This window comes from Simochromis diagramma, unplaced genomic scaffold, assembly GCF_900408965.1.
Source record: "Simochromis diagramma unplaced genomic scaffold, fSimDia1.1 OVJJ01000361.1, whole genome shotgun sequence".
Classification (NCBI taxonomy): Eukaryota; Metazoa; Chordata; class Actinopteri; order Cichliformes; family Cichlidae; genus Simochromis; species Simochromis diagramma.
Genome location: NW_024386860.1, coordinates 7,584,278 through 7,597,708, shown reverse-complemented (window position 1 = coordinate 7,597,708; position 13,431 = coordinate 7,584,278). Strand labels below are relative to the sequence as shown.

At 38.4% G+C, this 13,431-nt stretch overlaps 2 protein-coding genes across 7 annotated transcripts in view; both read right to left on the bottom strand.

The window, feature by feature from the left end:
• Positions 1–9,799, bottom strand: part of lipeb (lipase, hormone-sensitive b) — a 30,441-nt gene extending 20,642 nt beyond the window's left edge. The window contains exons 1-5 of one of the 6 annotated variants that reach the window (XM_040030259.1): positions 9,659–9,749; positions 6,204–6,244; positions 2,134–2,375; positions 973–1,257; positions 148–238 (exon numbers count right to left, since the gene is read on the bottom strand). In XM_040030259.1, coding sequence (XP_039886193.1) covers positions 148–238; positions 973–1,257; positions 2,134–2,375; positions 6,204–6,231 — 646 coding nt within the window. In that variant the 5' untranslated portion in view covers positions 6,232–6,244; positions 9,659–9,749. Of the gene's footprint in view, positions 1–147; positions 239–972; positions 1,258–2,133; positions 2,376–6,203; positions 6,482–9,170; positions 9,603–9,658 lie in introns of those variants that run through there. The other 5 variants (XM_040030261.1, XM_040030260.1, XM_040030257.1 and 2 more) reach the window with 5 other exon arrangements.
• Positions 9,800–10,008: 209 nt separating this feature from the next.
• On the bottom strand, positions 10,009–12,848 carry cd79a (CD79a molecule, immunoglobulin-associated alpha). The gene is made up of 5 exons (XM_040030264.1): positions 12,588–12,848; positions 11,793–12,134; positions 11,056–11,171; positions 10,768–10,830; positions 10,009–10,600 (listed from the first exon to the last, which is right to left on the bottom strand). The coding sequence occupies exons 1-5, from the start codon at positions 12,625–12,627 to the stop codon at positions 10,475–10,477; spliced, it is 687 nt and encodes a 228-aa protein (XP_039886198.1). The 5' UTR covers positions 12,628–12,848; the 3' UTR covers positions 10,009–10,474.
• Positions 12,849–13,431: the final 583 nt, after the last annotated feature.

Genomic DNA, 13,431 nt, shown 5'->3' with positions numbered 1-13,431 from the left:
ACAATCCAAACACAACATCAAAAGTTACACAGTCAGGGGCAAGGGAGCAATGTATTAGAGGTGTGGGGCTGGATGAGTACGATCTATGAATGAAAACGATCTGGCTGGATGATGAGAGGGTGCAGATGCAGACAAGATGTTGCTGACCTATTCCTGACTGATGCCGCTTGTAGTTTTCTCCAAAGGCCACAAGGCCGATAGCGATGGTCTGAAGAAAGGGGCGAATGGCTGGAGTGAACTAGAGGGGAGAAGGCATGTACAAAAACAGAGAAAATAATTTCAATTCCAGTCCACTATCCACACATTTAAACTTAAGAAATAGAACACAAATGTGACTAGAATCACTACAAAAGAAAGTGAAAAAAAGAATGAGAAGATCTCATAATATCAGAATTGTAAGAGATTACAAATTGATAGAAAATAGACTCAAAGGGAGCTTCATCATTTTTTCCCTTTAGTTTGCTTTTGACCTCTGTGCTGTGAGAGTTCAGCCTCCCTTGTTAAGCTCAACTGAGAAAAATGGGAACTGCTGTAAAGATGACCAGATCGTCGTTCTGTATTTCTCATAGCCTTAACATCTCTTTTTAGGGTCAATTCCTATTTCTAAAATAAAAGCAGGGGAATATACACAGACCAGGTAACAGGCCAGTTGCCTCAAACATAAACAAGTTCTTTCTTTTACAAAACTAAAGGATACTTTACAAATTACTATAGAAATCTTTGAGACCTCTATTCCGCAACTAACTAGTCCTAACACAACACAAAATATAAAAAAATTAAAGGTGTAGAATGCAATATGAAAAATTTGATGAATGAAAAATGTATATAACCTTTACCAGAACTGTAGCTATGAGTAGTGCTGCTCATCTATACTGTTATAAGATTTTTACACGTTTTCTTACTCTCACCACTCCACAGTTCCCAGTGCTTATCCTTGTCACATCATATGACTGCTAAAACAGCTCATCTCACCTGAAAGCCCAGACAACGGCCATAGAAGCAACCCTTGTGCATGGATGCATATTCACGGACAAAACTTTCGCTAAGCCCGCTTTCATCCTGGAAAAACAAATTGCCGTGGCTGTTGTCATGTAGCATGCGCTGAGCCAGGTAAAGCAGGGCACGCAGCTGGCACAGAGCATTACAGTACGCCTCCATTTCCCCTGCATTATGTGCTGCTCGGAAGAAGATGCTGCGGCGGTTGGCTGTGATGTAGTGGCCCTTGTGGATGATGTGGAGAAGGCAGCAACGCACAACCTAGAAAATAAAAAAAAGTGACAATAAAATACCTAAAATTAGAAAACATCCGCCACACAATAAAGTTTACTTTGACATTCAGCAAATTCTAAATCACATTACACGAACCTTAAAAACTTTATTAAGTACTAATATAAGTATTAGGAAACATTATATTACTGGGTGTTAAAGGGATACAATTTTATAGAATTATATTTATTCTTGAAATGAAGATACACAGCAATACGCATTATTTGAAAAAACAAAACCTAATGGTAAGTCTCCATTTGTGCACTCATTAAAGAGACAAGTCTTCTGGGTGTGCTTAAATTGTGATTAAGATTAGTGTGGTAAGCCTAAAGGGAAAGGAGAGGATGTGTGAAAGCATGGCTAAATGAGAACATGTAAAAAACTTCCTGCTTCACTGGGTGTTACAGATTAGCAAGAGTGGTACTGCTGGAATGAGAAGGATTATAAATGTGGAAATAGAGAAGCCAGAAAACAGAACAGGATTCATTTGCTGCTCTACTAGACTCATTCTGTTGTGGTGGGCTGCAGTAACCGAAGGTCATGATGTTTCATCAATAACTGTACAAGATAAAGTACAGTGGATACAGTAGAGGCAGATATTCGCAGCTGGAGGAATTTATCTTGCCCACTTTGTAACATAAAATCAATCTGTAAAACAAATGGACTGACCTTGAAACAAAGTGATATTCAAGCAAAGAGGTGCTGTGAATAGTTTCTCACAGTGTGGAAAGAATATTGATAAGAATGTATTGCAGAAGAGGTACTATTTCTCCAAGCTGCACAGAGATTAAATAAAAACAAAACAAAACACACATCCAAGAGTTCATTTATACTCGCAGAAAGACCTTAAAACATCAGAAAGCCTACCTTGACCAGGGAGCGATAGCCATTAGCTGGTATATGTGGATCAAAATCAAAGTGATGGTAAACATTAGCAAAGCCAGAAATAACAGGTTCCAGATTGCGAGCGTGCTCCTGAATCTGCTTCATGGCCTCCACCAGCCGCCGTGCAGCATCACCCTGTGACCCCTTGGCTCCCCCTGAGAAGAAAGCTGCATTTTCTTCGCACACACCGTACAGGGCCGCAAATACTGCTTTGGTATCCATCACTAAAAGCAGTGAAACAAAAGGAAAAGGCCACGAATGAAACACTGAAAGCATCAGATTTACTGTGGGTAAGAATAACAACATTCTTTTAACATGAGTATGTATTCCACTGGGGAATGTCTCTTTTCACTTGTAGGCACGTAACTGATGATTTAGGGGTGTAATCGCAATAATTTGCAGTTCCTGTTATTAGTAACAATGTTGTTACTAGTTATTAGTAACATTGTTGTTACTAATACCACTATCCTTCTAATCCCAAATGTATTCTTATATGCTGCGTTTCTAAAAACTCGACTGAAAGCTGGCATCTGCTCCAACTACCATAAAAAGTAGCACCCTGATCAATATTCTGCACCACACCCACAGCTATAATCAGCATGTAGAAACTGTACCAAGTGGGATATATCCTACAAAATGTTCTTAGTCTTATTAACTGAGCCCCTACATCCTGATGTATGGAATCTCATGAACTGAAACGTGTTAAGCGAGGCTTGAAATTAAATGATGTAAACCAAAGCTGCACACCAAAAATCCACCAAGATCTGGTATCATGCTGCTGGGAAACAAACACAGATTAGTCATACACTGACAAAAACACATAAACAAACTTGCATACGAATCCCAAAGGGAGGTATACAGTAGACAACCATCAGCAGACTGTGTTTATTAAGTGTGCCCACCTCTCTAGTGAAATTAAAAACAAAAAACAATAATAACAAAGATGTAGCACTTTTGCCCTGTTGGATTATCACTGTAGGATGGCGTTCTCCTACTGAGTCACTTGAGATCAGAGTTTCCATAACATCTCTGGGAACTAGCTGGTACTTGTATAAGGTTTCTGGCATGCTGAGAAAGAGGAAAGAAAAGAAGGGGCATTGGACACACAGAAAAGTTCAATTCAATTCAAAACAAAACAAAACAAGGATGAGAAACTATGGGAGAAATGGAAACAAAGGTTTTTTTGTTGTTTCTTGATTTAATAGATTTTCATTAGTATGGCAATATGTCGATAGTAATCAGTTCGTAGAGTAAATTATCACCACTTAAGTGATGCTAAATTAAATGACAACTCTAAGAATTGGCCTCAATCCTTTAACTTTGGATTTTACATTTTCAACTTTGAAAAAGCAATACAGAACAAATGCAGATAAATAACTCTGGTAAAACAATGCCCAAAGAGACATAATTGATTGGGAAGCAGAAGTAGGCTCTGCACGCTGAAAGGTGAACAGATAACAAAGAGAAATATTGTTTCAAGGGTCAAAGAAATAATGGAGCCCTAATCGCACAATTATTCTGCTATTCCCTGCCATTCAGGAAGAGTAATAGGAGAGGCAATTTCAGACTGCTGGGAGGAATCACGTCCCCCTGACATCTGCAAAGAGACATTTATCAGCCAGACAACTTATAGCACGCACGCACGCGCTCATTTTCCTGACTGGCATCTGCTTCTCACTCCCCTAGTCTGACAAAGAAAAACCCCAAAAACAAAACAAACAAACAAACAAACAAACACACACAAAAAACAACAATTTGTTCATATCCTAGAAGAGAGCCTCTGAAGAATCAACTTTAAAAAATAAAAACTTTTGTAACTGTTGTACACTTAGTAATAAATGATTTAATTACATCAAGCAGATGTTCCCTGATTGTTTTAAAATCGTGAAAATATGCATTATCTGAATACACCTAATTCCAAGTCCACATTTTACAGAGCTGAGGCTTGTTTGTTTTCCAAATCAGCAACCAGTCATTAAGTGCTGTGATATTATGTCCACTGTCCACTCAGTTGTGTCTGTTTTAACTTGCTTTTGTCAAAAGCAGAAAACTTATCTACAAACACAAAACCCTCTGAATTTATGTGATTTATCTGAGCAATGTTAGTTTCTGCATTTATTGACCTTGGGGAATACAGAAAGACCAAGACAAATGTGGAACCAAAATCACTGAACTAAACAGGGCAGCATTGCGGTGGGAAAAGGGTTTCTTTTTTAAAAATTTCAGCTTAAAATAGTTCTGTTTATTCATTCAAAGCTTAATGAAGCAGCTTCAGGGAAAATTTCCAACCAGTTCAGCCATGTGAAAGGAATACTTTTTGTGGTCTAATATCATCACATGATTTCTGGGGATTCTGAAACGTTGTGCTGCTCAAACTCAATGAACCACGAGTTTATCATTTAGAAATATGGACAACTACTTAAACTCCTTAAACATCAAGACTTTTTAGCTTTGTAGACTGGTAGGACTTCTCTCACCTTTTTAGATTTATCTCAATATTGACAGCTTCTCAGATTGACTCGTCCATGTTTGCAAGCAAGCCCAGGTGTATCAGACAAAGGAAAACAATGGCGATTTACATTTATTTGGTGGATGTTTTCCAGAGTTTCAATGTCCCACTCACCCTGACATGTTACACAAGCATTACTTACTCATATTCCTGGTAAAGATCAATGAAGTAAACCTAGACTAAGACTCAAAACAACTCAACAGCTACCTGCAGATCTATACAACTCTTGCTCAATTTCAGGATTTGACCAAGAGCTAGTGGATTATGTGTGGACTGCAAATGCTCAGAGCCTGACAACACAGGAAGCAGTCATGTAATGTACAATGACATCAGAATGAAGTACCAAAGGACACAAACAAAGAACATCTATAAATATACTTTCATCTTTCTGCATAAACACATTCACAGCAGTGTGACCTAAAGTGATACAGTGAGTGGTGCTAGTCAAGTAATCACCCAAAAGCAATGCTAATGCAGTCAAACCAGTTTGGGCACAAACCCAATATTAAAATTACATTGCCTAATTAGAGCCGGCGGTGGAACTCTCTCATTTGAGCATGCCAATAAGCTTGATGTTGAAAGGGCCTGAACTTTATGAACCCTTGGATAAGCATAAGCTGCTCTGAAACTTGTTTAATGAAAATTAAGCCAGGAGACATTACAACCCTATCTAACTGCAGGGACCAAATTACACGCAAATGAAATGCAAATGAACAAAGTTAGGCAAACCAGTACCATCTTATTAAGAGTTCAAACATACAATGATCCAATAAAGACTTCACCTTTGTTTGACAAATGATAATGCCTAGAACAGAGGGAAAAGGATAGCTGTTACTAGAAAGTATCTTGCAAACCATTTAAACACCTGTCAAATGCTGGCATTCAACCCATGTGTTGGCGTAAACAATGGTACATTACACCATGCATAAAACCACATTCATCTTCAGCTAGACTCAACTACAAACTTGTGATGTTTTGTGAAACCGTTTTGCAAAGTTGTGACAAAGTTTTGCATTGATAAAACTTCTCCACAGGCATATAATCTTGTCATCTTGCCAGGATTTTCCATAATGAAACACATGCACCCACACAAGCTGATAACATTACAGGAACGGTACATTTACAGATGGTAAATATACCATCAGACATGACTCACCTACTGTCCTTATCACATCCGCTTTGTATGCATTCACAAACGCTCCAGGCTTCCTCTAGCTAGTATGTCAATACTGAAAATGTCTCAACATGCCTTGTTTTCCATATTTTTGTAAAACAAGTGGCCACTGCAACCATTAAGCTGTACCTGGTCTTTCCACATTAAAGATGGATGAGAGTCAGCATTAATAAGTCATGTACAACAACCAACACCAACAACATTACAGACACATAATGTTCCCTGTGGGGCCCAAAGACAGTGTGAATTTAGCATCCATAAAAATACCTGCTGACTGCCATTGGCATAACATACAACTGAAAAAATGAAGTAGTAATGGGAAAAAAGAAAAACTGAATAGCTTAAAGAGAAAAAAGTGAAAGTGTTTACCAGCATCTGAGTTCAAGGCTCTGTCCATGTCTGTGTCCTCTCTTCCACAATGAGAGCATGGAGGGAAAAAAGGAGAGAATGAGAGAGAAAGAAAAATAGATGCTGGTGTTGTCTAAAGGAAAGAGAAAGTGATTTCCAGCTCTGTTGTCTTGCTCGCTTGTCTTTGTGATGTATCTCTTTACCTCTCAGACGTTGTAACAAGAAGCAATATGCAGCTCTTCCCTGTGTTCTCTGTTGATCCTAACCATGCCTCTTTTAAAAGGACGGACAGCAGGGACGACCCTTGCCCAGTTAACTTTCTCCCTGTAACTCGAGGCTATTTTGCTATTGGCAGATCAGCTTGGAACTCCCTGTGACCTTAAACTTAATTGGCAAACTACAACCATAAGATTATGATATGATAGCAATATATTAACTGTTTAAATGTTTGTTTGGTTTTTAATATTAAATATTTAAATAAAATAGAACAAAGTTTACTTGTTACCAAGAACAGTTAGACTTTTTTAGGAAAAACTACATAAATAAAACTCCTACACAAAACTACCTTCACAAATGGTTAACCCAACAAAATTCACTTTAAAATTGTTAAATTATCAAAACATTATGATTAATTAACTAAACCTTCCACCACTTAGCACTAGCATTAGTCTAACTCATATGCATTACACCTAAAGTGCCAATAACACTTTAGTGTTGTGACCCCATGTGTTTGAGTTTTGAGGTGCCTTTAATACATTTGTGTTAATTTTAGCATCAGAAACATGCAGTTTGCACCAACTCTTGAGAAACACTAATGTTCAGGGATGAATGCAGGACATGGACAGCACGTGAACACCCAAAAACAGATTGTGAAAACATGATTTGAAGGATATTTTCCTTTCGGAAAACATGACCTCAGTGAGAACTTTTTGACTGATATCATAGATGACAGTTTCATAACTCAGTGAATGGAAATATGAACCTTCACCTACTTATAGAAATACTGAGATAAACAAACTTACGAACACACACACACACACACGCACACACACACACACACACACAGAGCATACTGTGCAGCAGAACAAAAGGCTCCGCTGCATTCTCTCCCAGTGCCTGCATCCCTCTCCCAGTCCAAAGATATTGTTGAAATTGGTGCTTCTAAACTGGCCTTAAGTGAGAATATGAGCATGAACTGCCTAACTTAACCTCCTGAGCAGAATACATTTCGGCATAAGTACAGGTTAAGTTTCAGATTAGAAAACGACAGATATGAAATCACCACCTACTGACCTTCTCCGGAAAAATGGTGTCACCATTCCAGGAACATCACTCAGACCTTTGGGCAAAGACACTAGGAGGGGTTTAGGTTTTGTTTTTAAAAAGCATCTAATATTTTGGTTTTGGGGGGGGGGGGGGGGGGGGGGGGTGTTTTGTTTTTTAAATTTTATGTCCCTGATGAGCATTACTAAGAAACAGAGATTCTTAGTCACAACATTATTCCTTGATTGTTTTTTTTCCCCTCTTTGCTGAAAATCTAAAACAATTTTATTGCTTTTATTGTTACCAGGGTAGAGCAAGTGAATCCAGATTATGACAAAAAAAAAAATACCTTGGTACATTGAACTGACTTTGTAATACAGGGCTCTTCTCATTTTCTTAAGCAGTTAAGAAAATGAACAGATGGATGTTTATTTTTATGTTAATTTTCAGGAGATATAAAAACATTTTATAATGAGAAACAGATGTAAATAATAAAATGAATGTGTAGAATTCCATCTGGATTTGGACTGACTGTGAGGACCGGCTCACTGCCCCATGGGAATTCTTGTCATTGCTTGTAACACCTGTGCTTTTCCAAATGTCAGGTGACTGCAGTGAATAAATAAACTTAAGAGCTTTCCTTTTGTCTTGACTATAAATTCTCACTTGAAATTCCTTCCACTCAGAAAACACTACCGAAGTTGTTATATTGAAGTATCTTCTCAATGCCAGTTTGACTTACTGTACTGATCTTGTCTAAGCCTTCTCCAACTCGTTGGTGTTTGTTTCCCCACTTTATCAAGCCTAAACAGACCCATGCTGTAGAAAAGTGGGTAATTATAATCCCAAGCACATAAAAACACATTGGCTGTTTTTCAAAAGGCACCCTCCATCACAGCACAACCTCTGAAAGATGGTCTCTTTACATATGATGTGACAGTTGCCACATCATGTGTCATACTCAAAGAATTAAATCTATAGAAAGACATCTTTGTCCAGGGCAAAGGCAAAACGGAAGAGCGCACAGCAGGAGCCCAGTAGTATAATGAGAAGGAAGTTTTGACCTTTCTACCAGACAGAGCACCTTCACACGCACACAAGTCCAAACTCAACAACAGGAAACTTGCAACAATGAGCCTCCACACCCTTTACATAAATAGGTTCACGTAAGTTTTATAACATCATAGCATTATAGGAAAAGAAAATTATAAGTCTGATGATAAAACCTGAGCATGTTAGGAAATTTACATAACAAGTAAGATTAGGGAAGCGTTTCCTGTCCAGTTATAAGTGCTTACAACACACAATGCCATTTGTTTAGATAGCAAAGACAAGGATAAGATTCAGACTGCGGTCAGAAATATGGCCTTTTGAACGTGGTGGCCTGGACTGTTCTTAGATACAATGAGACAGAAGACTAGTTACCAGACGAACAGAGCAAAATCGAGAGTGTGTTTAGTAATAATAGCACGTCCACAGTCCCTACGAGCAGCGTGCTTTGAAAGTCTGCCACCGCCTTTCAGAGACTTGCTGTTAGTCACCATGTGTCACCCTGCTCTTGCGTCACACCGGTCAAACTAGTGACAGCGTCACCATCAGTCCACCTTAATCGATTAGTGCACAGTGCAGTACAACTATAAACTCCCCCTTTGTGTGCATGTGTTACGCTCGCAGCTTTAATCTGGTTAATCTAGTCTTCTCTTCTAGTGGTTGTTTTTGGCGTACCTGTTCAGGTGGGTCCGGTCGGTGTCAGCGGTCGACGCTAGAGTCACGAAAAGTGACAAGTGCACATAAATACGAGCACGTGCTACATACAGTATGTGTCCCGTTAATTAAAGTATATTACATAGATAACCTAGCTGCTAACGTTACAATGACTACTAACGGCGTGCAGGCGGCTTCTACGTCTAAAGGATGCTCTAACTAGAGACATGCCAGCAACAGAGTGTCAGAGTTTGTCTTGACAATTATTTCACCAACAGCTCACACATGTTAACTCAGCGCCTCTTTCTGTCATACAAGAATCACGAGACTTTTACTGCTAAAACAGACCTAGCGGCAGCTACCAAAGGACAGCTAACTTAGCCGCTAACGGACGTTAGCAGGAGGACACAGCGTACAAATTGGGGGGCGGGGGTGTTATTAAAGGGACAAGCCACAGAGGGAGCGTAGTAGGTACACCAAATTTGAAATTTAAAAAAAAAAAACCTCACCCAGTGGACCCTCTTTGTGTTTGGACGAGCGCCTTCCATTCACACCTTTTTCCAGTCTGCTAGTCCCACTACCCTTCTTGCTGGACGCCATATTCGCCCACTCTGTTTATGCACCGCCTCTCACATTTCTTATAACGGATCTACCTGGGAAGCCATGAGACCACGCCCACGCCAGAAATGTAAGCCAATGAAAACCTACTTCTGTTTAGTAACCAATCAGGACAAATCAAAATTTCGTAAGTGCCGCCCTACTCTCTTTATTGTGCAACCCCCTAAAAGAAACAATCCTATCCTATTCACTGCACACAGAGGGCAATTGTATTACTCAGACAATTTACAGAGAGATTTGATGGATTTTTAAAATATTATTTTATTATTACAGCACTCACAGAAATAGCAAAAAACACATAATTGTAGCAGACGCACGTCAATGAATATTTAAAAAGCCGACAACGCAACCTGGGGTACATAAGTAACCAGTCTGACCCGTCATTTTTTTTCTGGAATCTGTGTGCAAAATTAGAATAAAAAAAGCTAAAGCAAAACACCTACATATATTTAAAAATGTAAATGAGTATATTTAAAAACATCATAAAAAAACTGAAATTTTTTTTTATAGTTGATATGTTGATAAGCATGTATTTCTAAAATCCTGGTTGCAGACCAGTGGATATTGTGTTATGATTGTTTTGACAAATACAGATAAAATCTTAAAAAATAAAAACCTTCAGAGTACAAAACTCTGAAATCAGAGCGTGTTGTAAGAAGCCTGCTATTTACATGTAACACTCGTAACTGTCTGTTATTCACTTTGTTTTATGGTTTCTCCAGCTGGATTTCTTCCTCTTCTTCCTTAATGTTGCCCACATCCTGGTACGGGCCCTGTGCTTGGGAGCGTTCAATCTGATCGTATGTTGCACAACAGTCATCCAGATTTAGCCCCTGGTTTTTGAGAAAATGAAAAAGGAAATCATGCAAAGGCTATTATCAGTGAAAGATATACACATCAACAACAACAACAAGAACTAGAAATGGTGTTCATTTCTTAGCTTCTGCTTTCCTGCTTTGCCTTGTGTAATGGAAAGAGATTGAGAATATGTAATGTTGACCTGATATATATTTTCCTCTTCTTTCTTTGCTTTCTTTTTCTCCAGTTCATTAAGCTTCTTTGACTGTAGGGCAAACCAAAAGTAATAAATCAGTCAAATGTTGCAAATTCCCATTGTTGACGGAGAAGGAAGAAAAAAAGTCCATGCCAGAGTCGCACAGCTCTGCCATTACTTTTTAATGCATGAATAATACATTAAAAGTAATGCTCTTTTGGGAAAATGCTTGAAATTAAGCATAGCTTCAACAGTAGTGCTGCTGATCATTGTATAATAATGCAACGTTCTGACCTTGAACAGAAGAATGGCAGAAGGCAGCATCACACACAGTAACAGTAAGAATCCCTCAGCTATCAGGATCTTGTTTTTGGTGGTTTCTCTCAGGTTTATGGTCTTCTCCATTGGCTCTAGGAATGCAGAAAGGGTTCAGAGGTCAAACAAACAAATTAGCAGTTGCATGTATTGGTTTTTAAACACGAGTTATCTTTTTCTGCTTTAAGTGTGAACACGTGAATGCTGCGTATTTGTTAGCCTGCGTTTTCATGTGCAGGCTAACAAAATAATTACTCAAAAGCCTTACTGGGAGATTTATTATGAGACTGATAGTTTTGTTATATAACGGTAAATTTAGCATAAGGATCACAGTTAAACATACAATTGGTGGTACTGTTAAGTCACGTTAACAATGCAGGTTATCGCACACATAATCCCTCAGATTGGCAGTTTTATGTTTCCTCATCTACCATCTGGTTTTAATGAGATTAGTGTGTGAAGTGGCCTTTCAGTGTGACTAATGCCTTTGCACATTGACTGAAATGTAATTCTAAATTTGGTGCTATTTAAAGTGAATGAATGGTGCAGCATACTGCAATGCAACAATCCTGAAGATGTAAAGATTAAATAAATTGAATATATGTGGATGCTGCCACTTTCACAGCTTTTGGGCAGATTAACAATAACAGGATTTATGGCTTATGAAGTAGTGACACCCCGCCCCAACAATAACACATGCACACACACACACTCACTGTAGACACGCAGGTAGGTTCCATGTGTGTAATATGTGACGCCACTATCATTCAGCAGACAATGGTAAAATCCAAGGTCCTCCAGCTTTACTTCAGGGAAGTTCAGTTGGGCACAATATATTTTTTCAGATTTGGAATCTTTCTGTGATTCAGCATCTTTCTGTGATTCAGCTGTTTTATTTAACATCAAGTGCTGAGTTTTGTTATAATAGTGGATCCAGTGGACATTCACTCTCCCCGACTGTGATTTATAGCAGCATTCCAGTGAAGCATTTTCAGAGACTGGCACACTCAGTGAGGGTCTGTCTGGTTCTAAAATCAGCTCACCCCAAGCAAAACCCACTGTTGAAGAAAGCGCATGTTAAGACAGGTTATGTTGTAGGATTTGTTATTGAGGTCTCCGATTATTTAATGATGACTGCATATAATTTCACAACCCATATTCAAAACTGACAAAGTATTAAAATATGCTTTAAAAATGCCAAATGATCTATAATTGTATAGCATAAGTAACCAGAACGACTGAAGCAAAAATGTCATCATGATAGCACAGCCATCTGTTTTGACAGGAAATGTGGTTCACTGAAGCAGAACTCAAAAGAGTTAAACAAAAATGAATACATAAGTACATATATACTGAACCGATATGTAGAAATATGACACGCTGAAATAATTAATCTTTCAAAAACATAACTGATATTACTGAAATATATAATAGATGGATTATGTCAATGATTACTTCTAAATAAAACAAGTTCAAATACTTGAATGTATTAAAAATATAATCTGACTCACCCACCAAGCTGGAGAGGACAAATATTACAACAATCCCCATTTTTGTAAGCCAAAATTCAATCTAGGAATAAAAAAGGATAAAATTCTGATTAAAAAAAAAAATTCTACACACAGCTCTGCTTCCGTCTTCTCTTCTGCAAGATCACACTGGTGTCTTGTTTTTCAGTGGCAGGATTTATGCTTGAATAAATTTCCACCAGCCCACATTTGCTTAAGTGCTGCATCCAAATGCTTAAAAAATAGAACCTTGTTAAAAAAAAAAAAAAGTCCGTTAAACATGCAAATAGCAACTAAATGCTGCTCTTGACTGAAAATTGCAAATATAAAAAGTGGAAATGGAACAGTTGATAGAGGGACAATGTATTGCATTTCTTCTTCTTTCTGAAAGCATTAACTCAGGAGACAAACTGTTCGAGTTTTGAAGTAAAAGTCTTACTATTAAACAGTTCGGAGCCTTGGTCAGTCGTTTTTCTTTTCAGTGTGTCTTGTGTTTCCACTGGGTGAGACCATTTCAGTTTGGAGCCATGCTGTTGTTCCTCCCACTCATCACCACTCTGATTAACATTTAAATCCCCAACATTTAAACATCTACATTACCTCCTAAATGATATGAATACATATCATCTCCAGTGAGCACAGGACCCACTAGAGGACATCAATGTTCCGGCCACCCTCTGAAGTCTGCTGAAGGTCATTTTGTAGTTCTCCTGCTGTTCCTCCTTGCACAAAGGAGCAGGTACCTTTTCTGCTCTCTTAAAGTAACTGCCTGTCTCTTGGAACCTTTATGCTCTTAAGACCATTACTGGGAGACACTGGAAGCTTTCTGGCAATGGCAAGTATTGCT